The sequence below is a fragment of the Osmia bicornis genome, chromosome 12 (assembly GCF_907164935.1).
Source record: "Osmia bicornis bicornis chromosome 12, iOsmBic2.1, whole genome shotgun sequence".
In the NCBI taxonomy this organism is placed as follows: Eukaryota; Metazoa; Arthropoda; class Insecta; order Hymenoptera; family Megachilidae; genus Osmia; species Osmia bicornis.
In genome coordinates, this window is record NC_060227.1 from 7527381 (window position 1) to 7547619 (window position 20239).

The window sequence follows — 20239 nt, forward strand, 5'->3', positions numbered from 1 at the left end:
AGGTGGAGCTGCCAGAAAGCGCGCATCCTTGTCCTGCCTGTCCCACGATCCTGCCGAGTTGCAGGGAGCTGACGAACCATCTTCGTGGCCACAATTCGCCCCGCAGCACCGATTGCAGCGGCGAAGAGGATTATTGCTGCGGAGTGTGCAACAAGGTGCTCAGCTCGGCTAGTTCCCTGGACAGGCACGTGTTGGTGCATTCCGGGGAACGGCCGTTCAAGTGCAAATACTGCGAAATGGCGTTCACGACGAACGGTAACATGAACAGACACCTGAGAACGGCGCACAGAGGCGCGTCGTTGAACAGCTGCACCGATTCAGAGGGTAGCAGCGACTCGGAGAAGCCTACGAAGAGAAAGCACATGGAGGAGTACAACAACAACGAGATCACTAAGAGGAACTCGCCTGACATCATCGACAGAGAAGAGAGATCGCCGAGTTTGGCCACTAAAAGAAAGTGCACCGACTATCTGAGCGATAACGAGAACCAGAAGAGGCACAAGATCTTGATGAACAATTCAAGGACCGAGATCAAGACGTCGCCAGACGATAACCAGAACGTTTACAATTGTCCTGTATGTGGTAGACAGGACTTTGCCACCAGTGCACTCTTGGAGGCGCACCTCGAACGAAGTCACCCGGAATTCCCCGCGAAATGCGACTCCTGCAATCTGTCGTTCAAGAACCATCGGGTGCTGAACCTGCACCGGTTCATGATCCATTTCGCGGATCACTCGATCGGAAATACACCGAGGAATCTGAGGAACTCGGTGGTAGGCTTCAACGATCTGACTTTCGTGGATTTCTCGTCGGACAAGTTCCCGGCGATCGCCAGGGCGATGTGCGAACAGTCACTGCACAGACCAGCCTCGGGAGAGGTGGCCAAGTTTCAATGTTCCAAGTGTCTGCGAGCATTCCCCTGTAGGTCTGCTCTAGATGCCCACGAAATCGATTGCGGCACGACCAACTCTCACGCAAGGGTGACGGACGACAATCAGTCCAGACGCGACAATTTCTTCGCGGGCCTGGATCTGCAGAACAAAGCCGCCCTGACGGAAGCGAAAGAAGGAAAGGATCTCGCCGATATCCAGAGCATCATATCCGTCACATCCGGTCCTATACTGCAAAACTTTCCTCGATCCGACGCTAGTACTCCTGAGAATAACATCAAATACACTCCCAGTCTGAATTCGTCCGGCTCGTCTGGTGCGTTCTCGTCCGAATACCACGAAGAGGAAGCTCAAGACGCGTTCGCGGCCGAGTTTAGGAAGATGAAATTGAAAGGGGAGTTTCCCTGCAGACTCTGCTCGGCGATATTTCCAAATTTAAGGGCGCTGAAGGGCCACAACAGGGCGCACATGGGTGTAGGACCTGGCATGCCGTACCCCTGCAACATGTGTCCCTACACCAGCACAGACAAAGCTACCTTAGTCAGACATCTAAGGTCCCACAACGGTGACAGACCGTACGAGTGCTCCCTTTGCAATTACGCTTTCACCACGAAGGCGAACTGCGAACGTCACGTGAGAAACAGACACGGTAAACTGACCAGAGAGGACATCAAAAGCGTGCTGATCTATCATCCGAACGAGGACTCGACGAACGAGAACGTGGAGAGGAGCTCTCCCAGGGTGATGAAGGACAGCGACGCGAGGAAGAGTTTAGTTTATCCCAACGAACGTCCCGAATTCCAGCACCAGGTTCAGGTACACTATCCTCCGACGCCCATGGACGTCAGGGGTGAGATCAGGATAATAGAGGAGGCGAAATTGCACAACTCGGCGATTTCGATGCACAATGTGGCAGCGAATCATTTTGAGAAGAGCGACGCGTTCTCGAGACCCAGCCAACCGATCGAACTGACGCAACGGAATCTCGAGGACACGAAATCCACCCAGGATACCAAGTCGGACTACTCGAAGCTGGACGAGGATCTTGAGTCGAGGTCGTCGGAAGGCAGCGTGTCTCTAGTCAGTGATACCAAATCAGATTCGCACCAAAGAATACAAGCTAGTCCGATGAACCTGAAGAAGGGTCTTAACGTGTCAGAGAACGCTGCCGGGGAGGATGGTCCGTTGGATCTCTCCATGGACGTGCTAGACCTGAGCAAGAAGTCGAAGGACAAAGACGAGAACGATTTCACCGCGTCGCACGAACAATTTGGAAAGAATCAAAAGGACTTGTACAACACCACTAGTCAGCTGCTGTTAACCGAGGCCCTATTGAAAGCCGGACAAGGTACCTCTCAGGCAACTTCATTGGAGGCTCTTTACGCGAACGCGATTTACAGAAACTTCGGTACGTTCGGTGCTGGTGTCGGGGCAGGCATTCTGCCACCGTACATGTTCAATCCTCACGTGTTCGGACAAGATTTCTCGATGAAGGAAAGGCTACAGAAGGAGTTGGTCAGAGGTCTGCAGCTGACCAGCGGAGGTACTTTGGTCGAGCCTTCGATCGGTGCCGCGGGATTCACAGCGTTTGCGCAGAGCAGAGAGTTAAACTCTCATTCGGCAAGCGAACAGAACGAGTACGCGAAACTGATCTCCGCGAAGATGGCGAGCAAAGCTCTGTCGAATCGCGACAAACCCGACAACATATCCTCTTCGAATTCGGTGAAGATGGTAATCAAGAATGGAGTGTTGATGCCGAAACAAAAGCAAAGACGATACAGAACCGAGAGACCGTTCACCTGCGAACACTGTTCCGCGAGATTCACTCTAAGGAGCAACATGGAGAGACATATTAAACAGCAACACCCGCAGCACTGGAGCCAGAGACCCAGAGGAGGCCACTCGACCAGGGGAAGGCCTCCATCCAGTCACCCCACGTTGCTTCAGAATCTCGGACAGCCCGCTGCTTCTCAGGCGACTCAGTCTTACACGAAAATCCTGCCGAAAGTTGAACAACCATCGAACTCGGACTTCGCGAAGCATCCAATTTCCGATCAAGTGAAGTACGCGATTCTGGCGCAGCAGTTGAAAGCCAACAAAATGGAAGAGAACGATTCCGAGGAGGAGCTCGTGATCGACGAGGATCCGCAAGATAAAGACGGTCAAGAATCTCAGGATCAGAAGGAGAAGAGTTTGCTGAGAGGGCATTTAGAGGGTGCAGATACCTCGAAAGACACCGTGATGAGGGACGAAGCTGAAGAATCCACGAAAGACGCCTCGGAGATCGGAAACGCCGAATCGACGAACAACGAGAACAACGATGCCGAAGATGCCAAGGCGTCGGACTCTATGTCGGAGAGACCCACTGAAAGTGAGAACTCGCAGGATAAGACACAGAATCGAGCGTTCAAGATCGAATCTACCGATGACAAAAGTGAAAAGGCGGAAGATGGTGTGACAGACCTTGCGAGCGTTTCTGAATTATTGGATAACGCTTCTCAACAATATCAACAATTCCAACCGCAATATCTGAGCGACGAAGAGGGATTGGTAGCCTCCCATAGCGACTGCAATAATTCCGGCAGCGACGACAAGTCGGACTCGGTGAACTCGTTGAATTCCGTCAGCATCTCGTCGAAGAAGAAGAAGAAAAAGAAGAAGAAGAAGAAGAAATCCGCGTACTCGATGGCACCGAATCGCGTCATCTGTCCATACTGCGAACGACCTTTTCCCTGGACATCGTCACTCAGGAGACACATCCTCACGCACACGGGACAGAAGCCTTACCAGTGCATGCACTGTTCCCTCTTGTTCACCACGAAATCCAATTGCGACCGTCATTTGTTGAGAAAGCACAAGGCGAACCCGAACAAGGTACGTCGAGCCAGGAACTCTTCTTCTCCCGATTCGCAGGCGGTCATCAGCAACAACAACTCCTTCTCTATGAGAAACGTGCCCGAGAGGCCGTACAAATGCAACCAATGCCCCAGCTCGACATTCTCCACTCTGGGTAACTTGAAGAAGCATCGTTCCACGAAACATGCACGTAAAATGAAGTCAAGGTCCGACACTCCTTCCAGCGAGCCCCAGAACAGCCCTCAGGAGTGCAGCAAGCAAAACAACGAGCAGACCGATTACGACAGTCAATCGTCCAGTGTATCCGAAGGTATGGAGACCTCTTCGGTGCCAGGACTTCCTAAATCAACCTCGAACACTTCGCCGTCGACCAACGACACGTCAAGATCGAGAAGACCCTCGCCGAGGTCATCCCCAGGACCTAGCGACGTTCCCTTCAAGTGCCACTTGTGCGACTGTGGTTTCGCAGACCGACAGGATTGCTTGGAACACATCAAGGTGAATCATAAACGGTCGTACGAGATGCTGGTGGCGAAAGGAGCTCTGGATATGGACATAGACACCGTGGAGGATCAGCAACAACCACCCCCGCAACAGCACACCAGCGACGGAGAGGAGAAGAGAGGACGTTTCCCGGATTACAGTAACAGAAAGGTACATTATTGTTATTTTTTTTTTTTTTTTTTTGTTATCGCACACCTCTAAAGTCCTTCCTAGGAATATGTACTTGTTCTGTAACAGATCAAGCATTAACGAAGAATCGCGGCAACTAAAAGAGCCAACATTTCCAGGTGGTCTGCGCTTTCTGCATGAGGCGGTTCTGGTCCGCTGAGGATCTCCGTCGTCACATGAGGACGCACACAGGGGAGAGGCCGTTCTCTTGCGACATTTGCTGCAGAAGGTTCACCCTGAAGCACAGCATGCTGCGTCACCGGAAGAAGCACGAGTCCATCGACTCGACGATGTACGTTGGTACCAGCGGCGACGAGGAGAACTCGCCCACCCAACCGCCTACGATCACGCCTCGAACTCAACAGCATACGCCGGTGTTGATCGGGGCCAATGCGGGAAACTCTCAGATTTCAGATAGAATCTCTTTATCTAGTGTCGCTCCAGTTGCCAGCGGTGATGCAACGCCCAGCGGACTGATGAGATTCAATCCGTACAAGAAACTGACCACCCTGACCGGTAAACTGGCGAGCATACCGCAAAATGTAAATCCAGACGCGACCGAGAGCACGGACAATGACTTGATTTCGAATCTCCTTGGGATACGAGACAAGAGCTTTATTGACCGGGTACTACAAGCGTCCGCCGACGATGCCGCCAAGCTGCTGGGAGTGAAACGCAGCCAGGAATAAAGCTGCATCTTATTTTTCAAACATTTCACATTTGTGCCTTAGGTTCCTCTCCTCGTCGTCTAAACCAGTGAGTTGATCTACATATGTGGAACAGAGGTATATCTGAAAGGAGTCATAGTTAGGTGTGCGATCTTGATGAATCTTCACGATAGTTTATTGCAGAAGTGTTGCAACAGTTCATGGATGAATGTTCAATGTATCAGTAACGGTTGCTATAGCAACTCTTTGTTAAACGATTGCGCACAAAGAGTTGTTGTAACAACTTTCTACCGAAGCATTGGGTGTACATGAACATTCATTCGATGATGTCAACAACACAGTATTGATCTGAATAGGTAATTGATGAAGTTGTTGATGTTCTTGTGCTTTATTTATTTCATATTTATGTCCAATTCTGTTTTAATTAAGAATCTTTGAAATTCGATCGTTTCGATCTTGTTCAAAATTCTCTTAGTCTTGGATATTTCGTACTAATCTCAGTGACACAACAATTCAACAATGAACTCGTATCAATAATGTTCAATATCATTTTCATGAAGTTCATCAGGTTCTTCGAACGAGCTGGGGGAGGAACGCGTTATATATTGATTACAAAAGCGCAGAGCCACGTTTGCTTTTCTCCATTTTCACTGTGAGAATGATCGTAGTTAGGGTCACTGTTCGTTCTCTACGTCGATTACGTGCCTACCTTTCTCGGTTTTTTTATTTTCTTTTCCCACACCAAGCGCCAGAGCGTACTCGCGTGTACCTCTTTGTATTTACATATGTACATACATGTAGCCTTGCCAATACAAGGATGAGCGAAGACAAAGGGAAAACTAGCATGCGAATGCGCCCGTCGAGAACGGGAGAGCGTCACCAGGTATCAAGTATTAGCAGCGTTTATTCGATCGACGATGCTCTCCGTTGATCGATCGGACCGTACTGAAACCCAAAGATACATTTTACACAACGAATTAAGTTAGCCATATATAATACGTACTTCTATTTATTGTTTGTCACGGTAATTAGAGAAAAGAACTTTCCCGTCGAACTGTATTTTTTTTTGTTTTTTTTCTTTGACGAGAAGGAAGTCTCGAAACGCGGAATAAACTGAAAGGATTGACGAGCGATGTTAAGTTACCGACCGAGTTTTCAACAGCTCGAACGGTAATCAGTTGCATCTGTTCTTTCGGTAAGCGTCGTGCAAAATCGAAGAAGCGATCGATAAAATACGCAAGTAGAGCAATATAGGAAGAAAAAGTTTATCATGACTATTATATATATATATAAATATAGATATATGTAATCATCGATTTTTATTCCGTCGCGTAAAGATTACTGTATATAGATAGTCTAATTGAACACTTTTGGTAGGTGTTAATGAGTTTTCCGAACAAGGAGACGATATTTAAAATGCAATTATACCAAATAAATCGGCTTTGATTTAGCCGGGCGTCGAAATCGACATCGATCACTCGATCGATCTCGCGCAACGCGATTCGAACCGACGCGGTAAAAAAGATTTATATCTCCTAATCGTGATACTTTCCTTTTCAATTTCTTCTTCTTTACGGTTATTGTTTTTCCTCGTTCACCGTATGATCTCTCTTGCATCACACGAGCACACGAATGATTTAACAAATGTATTTCTTCTACCTTTCGTCTTTGTCTCTTTAAAAGAAAATCTCTTTCTATCCCATTTCTATTTGCGTCTCTCTCTCTCTCTCTCTCTTTTTAAGCTCACTGTATTTATTCTTTTATAGAAAGAACGACTTGGGTGAGTCGACGTGCGCTCATCGGGAAGTCGAGGATAATTTGCTCGGGGTGCTTTCCGTTTCACTTTTAAAGTGCCGTCGATAGTATTTGGGGTCTCTCCTCGATGTTGCGTTATGCATTTCTTGTGCATAACATATTTATTGCGAATAAATTACGTGTGTATACTTTATCCCGTTGGAATCGGTGACAACGATGTCGAATGACTTCGTTTAATCGATACAGACGATTCGATGCGCGACGAAATCCGTTTCCACGATTAAACGGGGTTGCTAGCGTTAACACCCCCTTTGTAATATTTAGGTTAGGAAAGTCAGATATAGTTATACATATATATAAAGGCGGTTCATCGTGTTTCTGTCGAAACTTGAACGTGTTCAATGAAAATTGTTGTTAAATCCACGAATGTCGTAAACCGTACGCGTGTAAATATAGAGTTAGCGATTACGCTCGAAGTTTAAGGTATCGATATCGAAAATTTGTACATGTCTCTTGTGTCAACGGTGTATTTATTATAAATACCGAAACTGACCGTAACTTTAGGAAAATCAAAACGTATATAATTAGCTTTGTTCTTTGTACAATTAGACGGAAAACACCCCGTAGTGATCATTCGCTCTGAATCGGTGTTTCTTTGCTGCGTGAAACTGGGTCGGATCTAGAAACATTTTTGAATCTTTTCTTGCACAATTTGAAATTAAATAATCAAGTTCACGTATAAATTAATTTTTCGAAGATTTCATCGTTCTGGATCCGTCGCTGTAATGAAGATATTTTTCAAACGGATTTCAAGGTCCATAAGAGGTAGTCGTACATATATTAAGGGAACGTTTTCTTTCTCATAATTTTCTTCAACAGAAAGTTAGTTGTTAATTTGGTCCGTATACTACAATATTAATATCTTTGACTGTCTGGATTATTCCTTCCAGATTCTTCGAAAGCGTTTAGTCATGGAGTATCGTAATCAATAAACCGTCGAAATAATCTTCAGCATCTCAGAAAGATGAAACGCTGTTTCAGATCTTATTCGAATATTTCCACGTCGATGTGGCGCAATGTGTCGGTTAAGTCTGCGTGAAAAAAAAAGCATGGAACATGTAAATGATAAAGATCTATTTATTAAAGAGGCGAAATATGTTTGAATCCTTGAAGTGTTTTTCTTGATTTGTTTAAGAAGAATTTAAGCTATGGAGTAATTATTGTAGCGCACGTGTACAAGATTATGTTGTATCCTTGTTTAAACTTGGCTATGAATAAGAATATAGCATATCAAAATGACAAATTAATGACTAATTTTTCAATTTTTTGAAAAAAACGAAACGGGAAATAACGATTATACGCAAGCTCCTTTCCACGATTTTATTTCCTGTCAAATACTATATAATATATTTTACTAATAGTAACGTCCAGTAAATGATATCAATTAAAGTAATAAATTATTAAGAGCAACCAAGCATATATTGCGCTATTTACATATAAATATTACACATTTCGCTAAACTGCGTTCTACATTAAAAACGCTATCGACAAAATAGCGTTGAATGCCGATATAAGAAAGACTTGCTTACATTTTATATTTAATTCATTTTTTTTTTTCTTTTCTTTTCTTTTCTTCCTCAACTTTTGCACTTTCGCTTTGGGATACATATTGTCAAGGATAAAACCTTACGGTCCCATTGTTCATTTCAACATCCGTTAATGACACTTCTTTGTTCTTTCACGATTATACAAACGTGTGCGTTTAACGAGAGACACTTAACTATTAGATGATCAAACAACACCGACTCGCTCGTATGGAGCGTCCTATTAAAGATTTCAATCATAAACGTTCAAAGTAGCAACGAGTATCCACTATTCTGATGCGTTAAAACATCCTCATAATATATCTTCCTTAATCGCTTCGTGAGTTACAAACATTTTTATATAGAAGACTTGGTCATGTATCGAGAAAAACACTAAGAGTATAGACACTGACGTAACTAAGATTTTTCTCTAGCTCGTTCCGCTTTCCGCTTAGTTACGCCAATGATTAAAAATGATTAATAAAATACATTCGAACATAAGACATTAACTCACGCTCTTCTCTGAACTTTCTCGTGATCGACGCGTCGCTACTATAAAATCTTCCTGTCAACACGTTAAAAACGATCCTAAACAAATCATCTTAAGTACTTAATGTTAGTGCATCGTAGTAGGGGGAAAAAATATGGGGCATGCAATATATGTGTATGCTTAGAAATATGATACACATTAATCCCTTTCGGAATAAGAACTACGTATAAGTAATGAAAAAGCAGACAAAACATGGAAGCGATTATGAAAGTACTACTACACATATGTATGTACACGTATTGCAACGCTTTCTGACTTGACGATAAAAGCAATTTACCGGTTGATAAACTTATCTTACGTTTCAATTTTTCTTTTTTTTTCTTTGCCTTTTTTTTGTGTTTTTGTATAAACAAATCAATAGCACTTTAGGCATTCTTCACATACAGATAACATCCATTCTATATGCACTCATAAATAAATTTAACAGAGACTGAGATTAATAGGAGTATTAGGTCGTTAGATCACTGTAAGATCATATCATGCTACAGTATGTCGTTCATTGGCAAACCAGGATCCGGTTGTATCATGTCGTTCGTCGAAAAATCAAATGGTTCCACGTCTTTTATTTCATCTTCGATTTTCACCGCATTGCTACTCATATTATCGCTGACTACAGCGTTATTGCAAACCATGTTTGAGGTGTCTAACGTATCCTCTGTTTTTATATCTTGCTTCATCATGAACGCCTGCTTCTTCGTCTTAGTCTCCCGTTTCGCATCCGTTCTGTCTCTTTCGTACATAAACGTTTTTCGTTTTCTTCTCATCGGCTTGCATACTTTCTTATAAAGCACGTTCATCTCTTTTATTCTGCTGGTCGGTATCGTCCAATCCATTTCCTTGGACGTTGTGTCAGAATTGCGTGTCGGATCCATTGTACTTTCGTATTCAGGGATCTCTAGCCCTAACTTTTTCATCACACTGATCATTATTTCATCAACGTTACCATTGATTATTAAATCTGCCTTTTTATCCTAAAAAAAAAGTATTCTCCATAGGTGTACTCAGTTGTAGATTAACAATTATACTGACCACACTCTATGCTTTAGTTAATGTACATAAATAATAAATGATTAATACATTCGTTATTAGAATTTTTAAGCATAAAATTTATCCTTACATGCTTTGTTGGTTGCAGATTACATATGACGAGACGACCACCATACTTTTTCGTGTACAGAGGTAAATTACCGCTTGGTATAATTTGAAGCGTCGTTCCAAGACATATACTTAAATCCGCCACACTGCAAACATACATTTCCATACCGTAATTGTTAAACTAAAACCTGAGACACAGAATTTTTAGATTAACGATTTTTTTCCAATTTTTTTCACATCAAATTACCTAGAATGTAAATCAGATAATGTTAGATCACTGTCTGGTAAATTATGCTCCCAATCGAGGATAGTGTCGTGCATGCGTCCACGGCATGGACGACCACCAATTTGCTCAGATCTACACACAGTGTCAAGAGACTTCTTGCCCACGCTTTTAGTAGCGAAATTTCGAATAAATTGCCTAAAAATGTATTATGGTATAGTATTTAATATTGTACAATTAAATTTTGACAAAAGAATACCAACCTTCCACATTTATCACATTGTTCAGTAAACATGTTACCGTGTAACTCTGCAAGGTGCTGTCTCTGCACTCCAGACCGAAGGTGCAAACCATCAATGTTCTGACTTATGATAAATTTAACTTTTTCTAAAGGAAACCAATCAGGTATTAATGAAATTTCGTTACTGTTTATTGGATAGCTATGCTTTCTTCTAACTATACTTACTAGCATCTATTAATTTTTTCAATGACATATGTGTCTTTGTAGGAATTGCTTCATCAAAGGAAATGTTCATGGTAGGCTTTAAACCTTTTTGTTCCAATGTCCATACTCCATTTGTACCTCTATGATCATGCATGATATATGAAAATAATTAAAAAGGAAAAAAGAAACGAATTAATCATGAATGTATAATAGGGTAAAAAATATATTAAAATATTAATTATAATTATGTAGAATTTAGACTAATCATATTTTAGACGTCTTCTACTTAAATTTGCAATAATTTCATCATTTTTGTTTATCGTAGATGCTGAGCTATCAACGTTTCGAGAAATCATCACCACCATTGTCGCGCGCAACAATGGTGGACGGCGTCGATCAAAGGAATTTCGCTCCTTTCTTCGCGGCTCCATTTCCCGCTTGATTAATTTGAAAGAATTGACCAGTGGCGCTTTGAAACGTACAACAGATCGGAATCAGAGGGTATCGGGGTGCTGGGGGGAAGGGATGGAACTACATTGAAGTAGGGTGGGGATTTGAGGGAAAAATTACAAATGATAATCACCGAAAATCCGGAATGCCCGCAGCAGTGCTGATACCAGCACCGGTGTGAACGACAACGTGACGTGCCGCCTGTATCCACTCGGCTAGAAGGCCACATTTCAGTCGTAATGCCTCGACGCTGTCGTATCTCTAAAAAGGAAAGAAGAAGAAAAAAAAAATTTTACACATCAAACAAACGATTGAATGCATCGCGGATGGCCGACTCCCGCCTAAACGAGCGGGTAGAAACAACGCTTTTTACCTCTTCCAAACCCAGCACTCCTTTGTTTTCGTACTGCGAAAGCCCGTCCGCGTAGCTGCATGACATTTTGCTCGCACGATCGTTCGAAAATTCGATCCGGAACCCGTGTACGACGCTAACAATGGCACGATCGTGTTTTTTATAGCGCGAAAACTAGCATTTCAGCCACGATATTAAGGGGTTCCCATGTGTCAGACGACACGTAAACAATTTGTAAGTTAATGACCGCGTGTTGTTATGTTTATACGCTACGAATGACGATAAGTGATAGGAAACTCGAGATCCACTGAGAACGCATTCTGTTTTATAGACTGCACTGCATGCAATGAAATGGCACTTGAACAGAAAGAAGATAATAAACGTGTGACGCGTGCGCGTTAAGCGCCCCTGGGATAGCTGGCTTGAGCGTTGCAGACGCTTGAGTTTCTCGCGTCCATTCAATTCATGCCGCGAATAGTTAGCGCCACCCGATGCCGCCATTCACGACTAAACTTCGTCCGCGGTAACATTCGAAACAATTACCGTTTGTTCAACTGTTCGCGTATACCGCGCCTTTTCATTCTTGCCGCTTTCATCTTCTTATCGATTCGTTCTGCACTACTTTGAAACAACGTTTCAAACGCTTAACCCATTATTCGATCCTTAAGATATACCCTTCAGGCATCAATGGCTGTTACGTATGTCAAAATTTCTATTACATTATTCTAAATCTAATGCAGACATTCTCGATCATTTTGAAATCGTACGATGAATATAATGGTATTAAAGCTAGTTGTTTGAAACGTTAGTTTTCTATCATTGCAATTTTATTGCTTATATGCTATTAAATTGATTAGGATTCAAAAAGTTCTATCTTTCTAATATGGTGTTGAATCCCAGTAGTAAGTTTCTTCTTAGGAATCTTTTATTTCATTCGTACATCATCCAGCTTATTTTTTTTTTTAATTATCTAAGGTACAAGAAGCATATGATACGAAGAATTAACTAGGAAAAGTTGTAAGAAAGGATTGCGCTTAATTTTCTTTATAGGTAGATTTGTGCGTTTGAAGATTCCGCCTTGGATTGCAATGTGACCCAGTGACTAAAGAGGGTGCATTCCCCGTGCACCAAACGGACTAGGGTAGGAATACCATGTTAACCTCTGTTTCAAGACCCAAACGGATTTCGCCCCTCGCCCAGGACTTTGTCCTCTGGCTTTACTTCACCTCCTAGCAAATTTTTTTACACATGGTTCGATTCGTTCACTGCTACGTAGAGACGTACGATTAAACAAACAAATAGTAAGGAAAATGAGGGGTGTCAGGAAAAAAAAGAAACAAAGTTGCTGAACACTGCGGAACATTCGCGTCGTTGATATTCACGTTATTAGTTTCGAAAAATGACACCTTTCTAAAGAGCGACTTGTGAATATGCTGCCGTTGAACGCTACCGATCGTCAACAATACATTCATCTGACCTAACCTCAAATCGTTTTGGGATTATATTACGTTTTAACAGCGTCAGGACATTAATATCACCTGTGCCGAATGTGCAAAACAAGATTTTCATTGTCACAGTGGATGCTTAGAAATTTCCAAAGCTTTTTTCTGCACGTAAGTTATAAACATACTATTTCCTCATTATTGTTATTATTTATGCTTGGACGTCATTAGATGATTGTTCATTTTGGTACTTTCTCTACATTCTTTTTTTTTTCATCCTATAGCATGATGGATAGTAGGAAGTGTGACATTTGAATGGCACAGGTATGATCAACACAATGTAGATCTAGCAAAATTATCTTTTGGTACACATGTTTTTATGAAAAATTCTTTTGTTTATATTGTGTAAATGTAAATGTATTAGAACTGTACAGTGAATCAATTATATGTATATACTGTTGAATTAATTATGTAGTAAAGTTATAAAGATTAACAAGAGTATGTAACATGTGTCTCTGTGACTTATTAGTGAAGGATGTAAAGCAGTTGGTTCTATAACACTTCTGTTGTTACAAGTAGAAAGAAGCAGATGTGTTTAGAATAGCATTAACAATTTACTGTTGTGGAATGGGTTTGAAAAATAATGAATAAAAATTCCTTCAAATATGCTGTAAGGCAGTGGTTCTAAAACTGGGTGCTGCAAAATTTTGGATTATTTGTATGTAAAAAGGTAAATATTAATAAAAGGCTCCATATCTTTATTAACTGTAAAAAGCAAATAATAATAATAAGGGTGCTGTGGATTTTGTTTAATGATTTCAGTGTGCCACCAGACAAAATGTTTGAGAACCACTGCTATAAGATAAAGGTTCTGTTATATTAATTTTTAGAGCAATATTTTAGCTGCTGTGCATATTTGTACATATAGCAGAGAAATATCAAGGGACCAAAATTAATGCAACTAATATCATAACTAATTTTCTTATTTACTAATATTCACAGCAGAAAAAATCTTAAATATCTTTTATATTTCGAAGCCGAATGTTTGCTTTACGTAATCGAGTTTAACAAATTAATTCTCAATACGTTTACCTTTAACTGCATACAAACTTGTTGATGCACTTGTGAATCTTCAAATGAAGAGAAACAGCATTTTAGAATAGCACTGATTTTTCTAACTCTAGAAACTAAGAAGAAATCGACCTTTCGAGAGCGAGCACTAGAGAATACTAGTATAAAGTAGTCGCAATCGATGTTTAACTGATAAGAAATATATTCTTATCGCGTAACACTCGAATAATTGGCGGTTACTTATGCTGCAACTAGAATTGGCATGCCTCTACTAAAAAGCAAGATACTTTAACCCAATATTTTTAATTATTAATATTTTGGCTATCGGCATCGATTTTCCATATTGACGCTATAATTATGTCATTTTATAAAAAAAAAAAAAATGATTCGATCTGCAATCACATATTATATGTAGATAAGGATAATGAGACAACTTGCAAGAACCTTCAAACTCTTCAAGGTTTATACACGAGTTATAATTATTTAAAGGAATCTATATGCACACTCTGTTATGAATTACCGTCCATAAGACACGTCGAATTTGTTTAAACAAAAGAACACAGAAACTTCTGTTGCTTTCGACTGTATGTTATATCGTTTATCAATTGTTCCGGGCATTGCATTATCTACAGGTGTTCGGTATCATTCACAATAATTAAAAGATTAATCATTCGGAATGTATACGCTATCTAATTGCTTTCTCTGGCAGGAAATAATAAAAACGATCTTGCCGCGACCCCCATTGCAATTGTAAATGTCTGTCTGTCTGTCCCGCTCCGTAGCAGCCAAACGGTATCGACTTGGGACCTTGACTATTGAACGCAGAAGGATCGATAACCAGAAGGAAGCACATCCAAATTTTCAGACCTCGAGGACCATTCCTTCCACCCGAAATCGGGGATCAAAATCATCCCTATGAAGTTTTTCACCAATCAAACAATGTATACTTGGATAGTGTACATTGATCGCTAATCAGCGGGCGGGGCCGCAGGGGGCCATCGCTACTACTATCTTAGGTCATTTTTGGGAGTTACGTAATCGCTATATCGCCTTGCCTTAATTTAATGCTTTGCCCTAAATTATTTAACTTGTAAAGTATAACAAAACATGGTATCGCAACCTTTATTATATCTTTTCGTTTCTTGTTTCCTTATAAAATGGGCACAGCATCACTGGTCGTAGAAACGATAACTCAATAGCGTGCACATCGAAGTTGCAATAGTCTTAACTTGTAGGTAGTTTCAATCAGTTTTATTGCTGTTTCGTTTCCTTGAAACATTGGCGGACTTCGTTAAGTTATTTGATATTAGTAGTAAACATACAAGTGATACAAGTCCGACGATAGTTCAAGGTGTCTGGAATATCAATAATCCGCTATCTGTTCAACTTTCACTGAAGTAGACTTACGTCAACTATAAGAGAGATCAGGTGCGATTTTAAATATCAATCAGTAGATTATTTATAATTTCTTCTTCACGGATATGTAAGGCAGGTGTAAGGTGTCAATGTAAATAAGAAAGGCAGGTGGAATTTTTCAGTTTGACATTAATTTTTATTTGAGAGTGTGCGTTATAAATATAAAATCCGTTGCGACATGTATCTAATCTTGATTTTTTTTTTTTTGTTTTTCAGCCAGGCTCGGATGTGTATGATGTAAGGGGTTCGTTAGTATGCTGGATAAGCGGCGGCTTTATGCCTCCGGTTCGCCACCATGCACCCTGATTTTTGTGGTCGCTTTGGCACTGACTGGATGCTTCTCCTTTTGGCTTCACATCGAGGGATCCGGATCGTCGACAGGTTACAGCAACGGCGGTGTCACGGCACCTGGATACCTGCTGATCTTTCCTGGGAACGCGACACCCTCACCGCAGCCGTACTTACTGCACGAACTTCCGTTCGGTGACAAATCCAGTCTGATCGATATAAAGGATTTCAGGTTTACGATCAACCACGATCCGTGCAACCGGACGCATCCGTTGCTATTGATGCTCGTCCATTCGGCACCCGAGAATTTCCTCAAGAGGAACGTCGTCAGAGAGACTTGGGGTCAACAGTCAACGGATGTAGCGCTCCTCTTCCTCGTTGGCTGGTCCGATGAATATCAGACGAGACTGGAGGAGGAGAATAGGAGATACAAAGATTTGATACAAGGCAACTTTCTCGATGCCTACAGAAACATGACTTACAAGCATGTGATGGCGTTGAAATGGGCTACGTATCATTGTCCAAGTAAGAAATAAAAATATTATAATGAAAATATTCCAAAGGAAATGTAGAATTTTCTAAGAGATTTTTAATACGTCTTTCAGGTGCCAAATATGTACTAAAGTTAGACGACGATGTTTTTGTTCACATACCAGCGATGCTGGATTTTTTGACACGTGATCTGTCACCTTGGGGCGCCAGACGGTTGATCCTTTGCGATCTTCTATCAGCCGGCACCGTGAAGAGATCTTGGCGTTCCAAATGGAGGGTTTCACCTCAAGAATATCCTGGTAGACATTATCCTGCGTACTGTGCCGGATGGGCTATATTGTATTCTCCTGATAGCGTATTCCTTTTGTATCGCGAGGCACAAAAAGAGCCATATTTCTGGATCGATGATGTTCATATTACCGGGACGTTAGCTAGGAAAGTAAATTTAACTCAAACCTCTCTGCATTATCTGGTGCTAACCAACGAGAACATGCAGGACCTTCTGTCCAACCCGAGTTCTCGAAGGGAGTTTCTATTTGGACCTCCGAATCTCAGTGAAAACGAGATAAGAGCCTTACAAAGTCTGGTCATCAAACCACGGCCTAGCAGTGAAAGCCTATTGAACTGAGACGTTTTGAATTTCATTGAAATGTCCCGTTCGTCCATACACACAACTTTTTTGGTGTCTGATATTTTTAGCTATTTTCAAATACTTTAATTCTGTATACGCGTCAAGTGTTCAAGATGGTGCACAGTATGGTTTAAGTACCTACGTCAAGTCTACAAAATGTATTTAAGGCACTTATCTTTATGGAATGTTTTTCATAGGTTACAGTCGATTTACAAATTTCAATCATGTCTTTGTAATTTTTTTCTCTTTTTTTTACTTAGTTACTAACAATTAAGTAGTACCTATTTCGAGGACTCGCATAATTGTAAGACGGTTCCGAAGGACTCATACCAGTATTAACACCTCATAGGAGCAATTTTCTGTATAAATCGTATGAACGTGTAAACGAAAGTAAAAATGTAATTTGAAGGTTTTTTGAGATTGTGCTCGCGAGAGAAGATATTTATAGATATAACATTATAACAAAATTGAAAAGTATCAGATTGTTGTATAAGATTCTCAGACCAGTGAAATTAATGTTTGTTAGGTAGCAATAAGAGTACAACCCGAAATTAAGGGTCCATTTGCAGGTCAGGAAGTTGTATTTAAAACGGAGATGATTCCTGTATCATGATAACGTTCTTTAAGGGATTCTATTCAATACTAAGTCCCTTAAAAAATATTTGAGCGATTACAGAAAGCAGCATAAACGTTTACGCACTTTCTTTTTACGATTATCAGATTTGTCATTAATGTAATATACCTCAGTATACATGTATGTAATCAATTCATATTCCGTTTTTTTTTCACTTTTAAATGTAGAATACAACGAATACGACTTACAAAAAGAAACATGTGAATTTCTCTGAAATACGAAGATAAAGAAAAGATTTTTATCGTTATATAAATGTTAACACGCTTTACCGTTGCTTTAAAGAAAATCTGTACATTTTTGGATCAATCAATATATAAATATTGCATATACGTACAAAACGTTGGTGACTACTAGTTAGTGAATTGTCTTCTCAATTATTTAACCTAACGTGGAATATATACAGCATTTACTTATTTATTTTAATGTATTTTAACTATAGCAACATTTTCGGTCACGTCGTGTGAGAAACGAAACGTTTCTATTGTGTATTGCTGAATATGTCCATATAGCGATGAAATAAAACCTCATCTGTGTCATTAAAATATGGAACGTGTTTGCTTTATTATCAGTTAATTTTATAACAATAAGATAGAACATTATACAACACGAAAAGAAATCATTTAATGAATTTATGATATATATACATAACTTTTTTAAATTAACGCGCCAATTAATAAAAATTTGACTGTTGCGCCATCTATTCGAAAACGGCGGAAACTACTCAACAACAGTTTCCCAAAACTACACTGCTGCACCACCGGTGCAGAGGGGTCCCAGACACCCCAGGATGGAATCAGGTCAGTATGCATAGAGCGCCACTAGTCCTTCGGGGTCCCTGACACCCCGGATGCCAAAATGTCGGTATGTAAACAGCATCACCGGTGCTTAGGGGTTTCTGACACTCCAAGATGATATGATGTCGATATGCAGAGATGGTTAATGGTGCTTCGGGGTCCCTGGAACCCCGGATGCTATATTATTAGTATGCAAAGATAGTCACCGGCGTTTCGGGGCCCTTAATACCCCAATATGATATCAGGTCGGTATGCAGATGGCGTCATTGGCGCAGCGGGGTCCCTAACACCCCTGGATAATATCATGTTCGTATGATTAGGGCTCAATCAGTATAATCTTTTTCCAGAGTTTATTTAATTTATTTAGTTTCTTTTTTATTGCACATTAAATAAGCTCATCGAAGGAGAATAACATTTATGATTATATCCCTCTTCTGGGTCTCAGTCGAGGACCCCATTTATTTTCCTTTTTCCAGTTATTTATATAATTTTATCCCTCATTATAGACCAAGGCCATCTCAGTATCCCTTACATCCCTACATTCTTTTCATCCCTACATTCCTTACATCTCTTCGTCCCTTAAATCCTTATATTATTAACATCCCTACATTCTTTTCATCCCTATCCTCTTTTCATCCCTACACTCTTTTCATCCCTATATTCTTTTCATTCCTACATTCCCTGCATCTCTTCATCCCTTTCATCCCTACATTCCTTACATCGCTTCATCCCTTAAATCCCTACATTCTTTTCATCCCTACATTCGTCTAATCCAATTTGTTTGAAAATTTCGCGAAAATTTCGAAAAAACAGCGCCCCCTAGCGGCAAAAATGTGAACTAAAATTTCGACCTTGGATCAGCGCCATCTGGTTTCGGAAAAAGGAACTAAATTATGCTCAATTTCTGGCCCTCTGGCGGCAAAAATGTGAACTAAAATTTCGACCTTGGATCAGCGCCATCTGGTTTCGGAAAAAGGAACTAAATTATGCTCAATTTCTGGCCCTCTGGCGGCAAAAATGTGAACTAAAATTTCGACCTCGGAACAGCGCCATCTGGTTTTGGAAAAAGGAACTAAATCATGCTTAAATTTTGGCCCTCTAGCGGCAAAAATGTGAACTAAAATTTCGACCTCGGATCAGCGCCATCTGGTTTCAGAAAAAGGAACTAAATCATGCTTAAATTTTGGCCCTCTAGCGGCAAAAATGTGAACTAAAATTTCGACCTCGGATCAGCGCCATCTGGTGGCAAAAAAAGGAATTAAATTTTGCAAAAATTTAAATTTTAAATTATTTTTTAGGAGACTTTACTTACCTTTACTTACCTTTACTTACCTTTACTCGAAACAGTCTTTATAATATATTTATTATAAGGGATGCAGAGATGTAAGGAAGTAGGGATTTAAGGGATGAAGAGATGTAAGGAATGTAGGGATGAAAAGAATATAGGGATGAAAGGAATATAGGGATGAAAAGAATGTAGGGATGTAAGGGATAAAGCGATGTAAGAAATGTAGGGATAAAAAGAATGTAGGGATGAAAAGAATGTGGGGATGTAAGGGATGAAGCGGCATAATTAATGTAGGGATGTAAGGGATGAAGAGATGTAAGAAATGTAGGGATAAAAAGAATGCAGGGATGAAAAGATTGTAGGGATGAAAAGAATGTGGGGATGTAAGAGATGAAGAGATGAAGAGGTGAAGAATGCAGCGAGGTGACATTACCGGCAAAAATGGGCTTATCTAGGAATAATTTATGAATTGGATAATATAAGGATAATATAAGGACCAGACTACCATTCTTTGGAGCCTCCTGAACACGTCACTGAGTACACATATAACATTTTTCTGCCTTGTTTTCGAGCATGCGTACAACGTCTCAGAGTCACTCACAGACATGTTTCCGCGTTATTAAAAGGAAGGATGAAACAAAGTA

At 40.8% G+C, this 20239-nt stretch overlaps 3 protein-coding genes across 15 annotated transcripts in view; 2 read left to right on the plus strand and 1 right to left on the minus strand.

Moving 5' to 3' along the window:
- Positions 1-8005, plus strand: part of LOC114878021 (ras-responsive element-binding protein 1-like) — a 37698-nt gene extending 29693 nt beyond the window's left edge. For 3 of the 6 annotated variants that reach the window (XM_029191344.2, XM_029191343.2, XM_029191342.2), the window contains 2 exons: positions 3-4400; positions 4538-8005. In XM_029191344.2, coding sequence (XP_029047177.2) covers positions 3-4400; positions 4538-5107 — 4968 coding nt within the window. In that variant the 3' untranslated portion in view covers positions 5108-8005. Of the gene's footprint in view, positions 1-2; positions 4401-4487 lie in introns of all 6 variants that reach the window. The other 3 variants (XR_003789688.2, XM_029191346.2, XM_029191347.2) reach the window with 3 other exon arrangements.
- Positions 8006-8207: 202 nt separating this feature from the next.
- Positions 8208-14820, minus strand: LOC114878027 (NAD-dependent protein deacetylase Sirt6). Of its 2 annotated transcripts, none has more exons than XM_029191366.2 (7): positions 14074-14820; positions 11321-11448; positions 10759-10877; positions 10556-10679; positions 10317-10490; positions 10092-10215; positions 8208-9945 (listed from the first exon to the last, which is right to left on the minus strand). In XM_029191366.2, the coding sequence occupies exons 1-7, from the start codon at positions 14083-14085 to the stop codon at positions 9457-9459; spliced, it is 1170 nt and encodes a 389-aa protein (XP_029047199.1). In that variant the 5' UTR covers positions 14086-14820; the 3' UTR covers positions 8208-9456. The 2 variants fall into 2 exon arrangements, with proteins under 2 accessions (XP_029047199.1, XP_046144213.1); XM_046288257.1 differs by lacking the exon at positions 14074-14820 and adding an exon at positions 11561-11896.
- Positions 12697-18055, plus strand: LOC114878028 (beta-1,3-galactosyltransferase 5). Of its 7 annotated transcripts, none has more exons than XM_029191367.2 (5): positions 12697-13152; positions 13266-13305; positions 14835-15068; positions 15685-16281; positions 16362-18055. In XM_029191367.2, the coding sequence occupies exons 4-5, from the start codon at positions 15723-15725 to the stop codon at positions 16874-16876; spliced, it is 1074 nt and encodes a 357-aa protein (XP_029047200.1). In that variant the 5' UTR covers positions 12697-13152; positions 13266-13305; positions 14835-15068; positions 15685-15722; the 3' UTR covers positions 16877-18055. The 7 variants fall into 7 exon arrangements, with proteins under 7 accessions (XP_029047200.1, XP_029047203.1, XP_029047202.1 ...); XM_029191370.2 differs by having other exon boundaries at positions 15689-16281; XM_029191369.2 differs by lacking the exon at positions 14835-15068.
- The last annotated feature ends 2184 nt before the right edge of the window (positions 18056-20239 follow it).

Excerpts from the sequence above, each read along its gene's own strand:
- LOC114878027 (XM_046288257.1), bottom strand. The coding sequence starts at position 11,626 with ATGTCATGCAGCTACGCGGACGGGCTTTCGCAGTACGAAAACAAAGGA. Across the intron at positions 10,680-10,758 it reads GAAAAAATTAATAGATGCTA|AAAAAGTTAAATTTATCATA; the intron begins GTAAGTATAGTT and ends GGTTTCCTTTAG. Across the intron at positions 9,946-10,091 it reads ATCTGCAACCAACAAAGCAT|GATAAAAAGGCAGATTTAAT; the intron begins GTAAGGATAAAT and ends CTTTTTTTTTAG.
- LOC114878028 (XM_029191367.2), top strand. The coding sequence starts at position 15,723 with ATGCTGGATAAGCGGCGGCTTTATGCCTCCGGTTCGCCACCATGCACC. Across the intron at positions 16,282-16,361 it reads GGCTACGTATCATTGTCCAA|GTGCCAAATATGTACTAAAG; the intron begins GTAAGAAATAAA and ends TACGTCTTTCAG.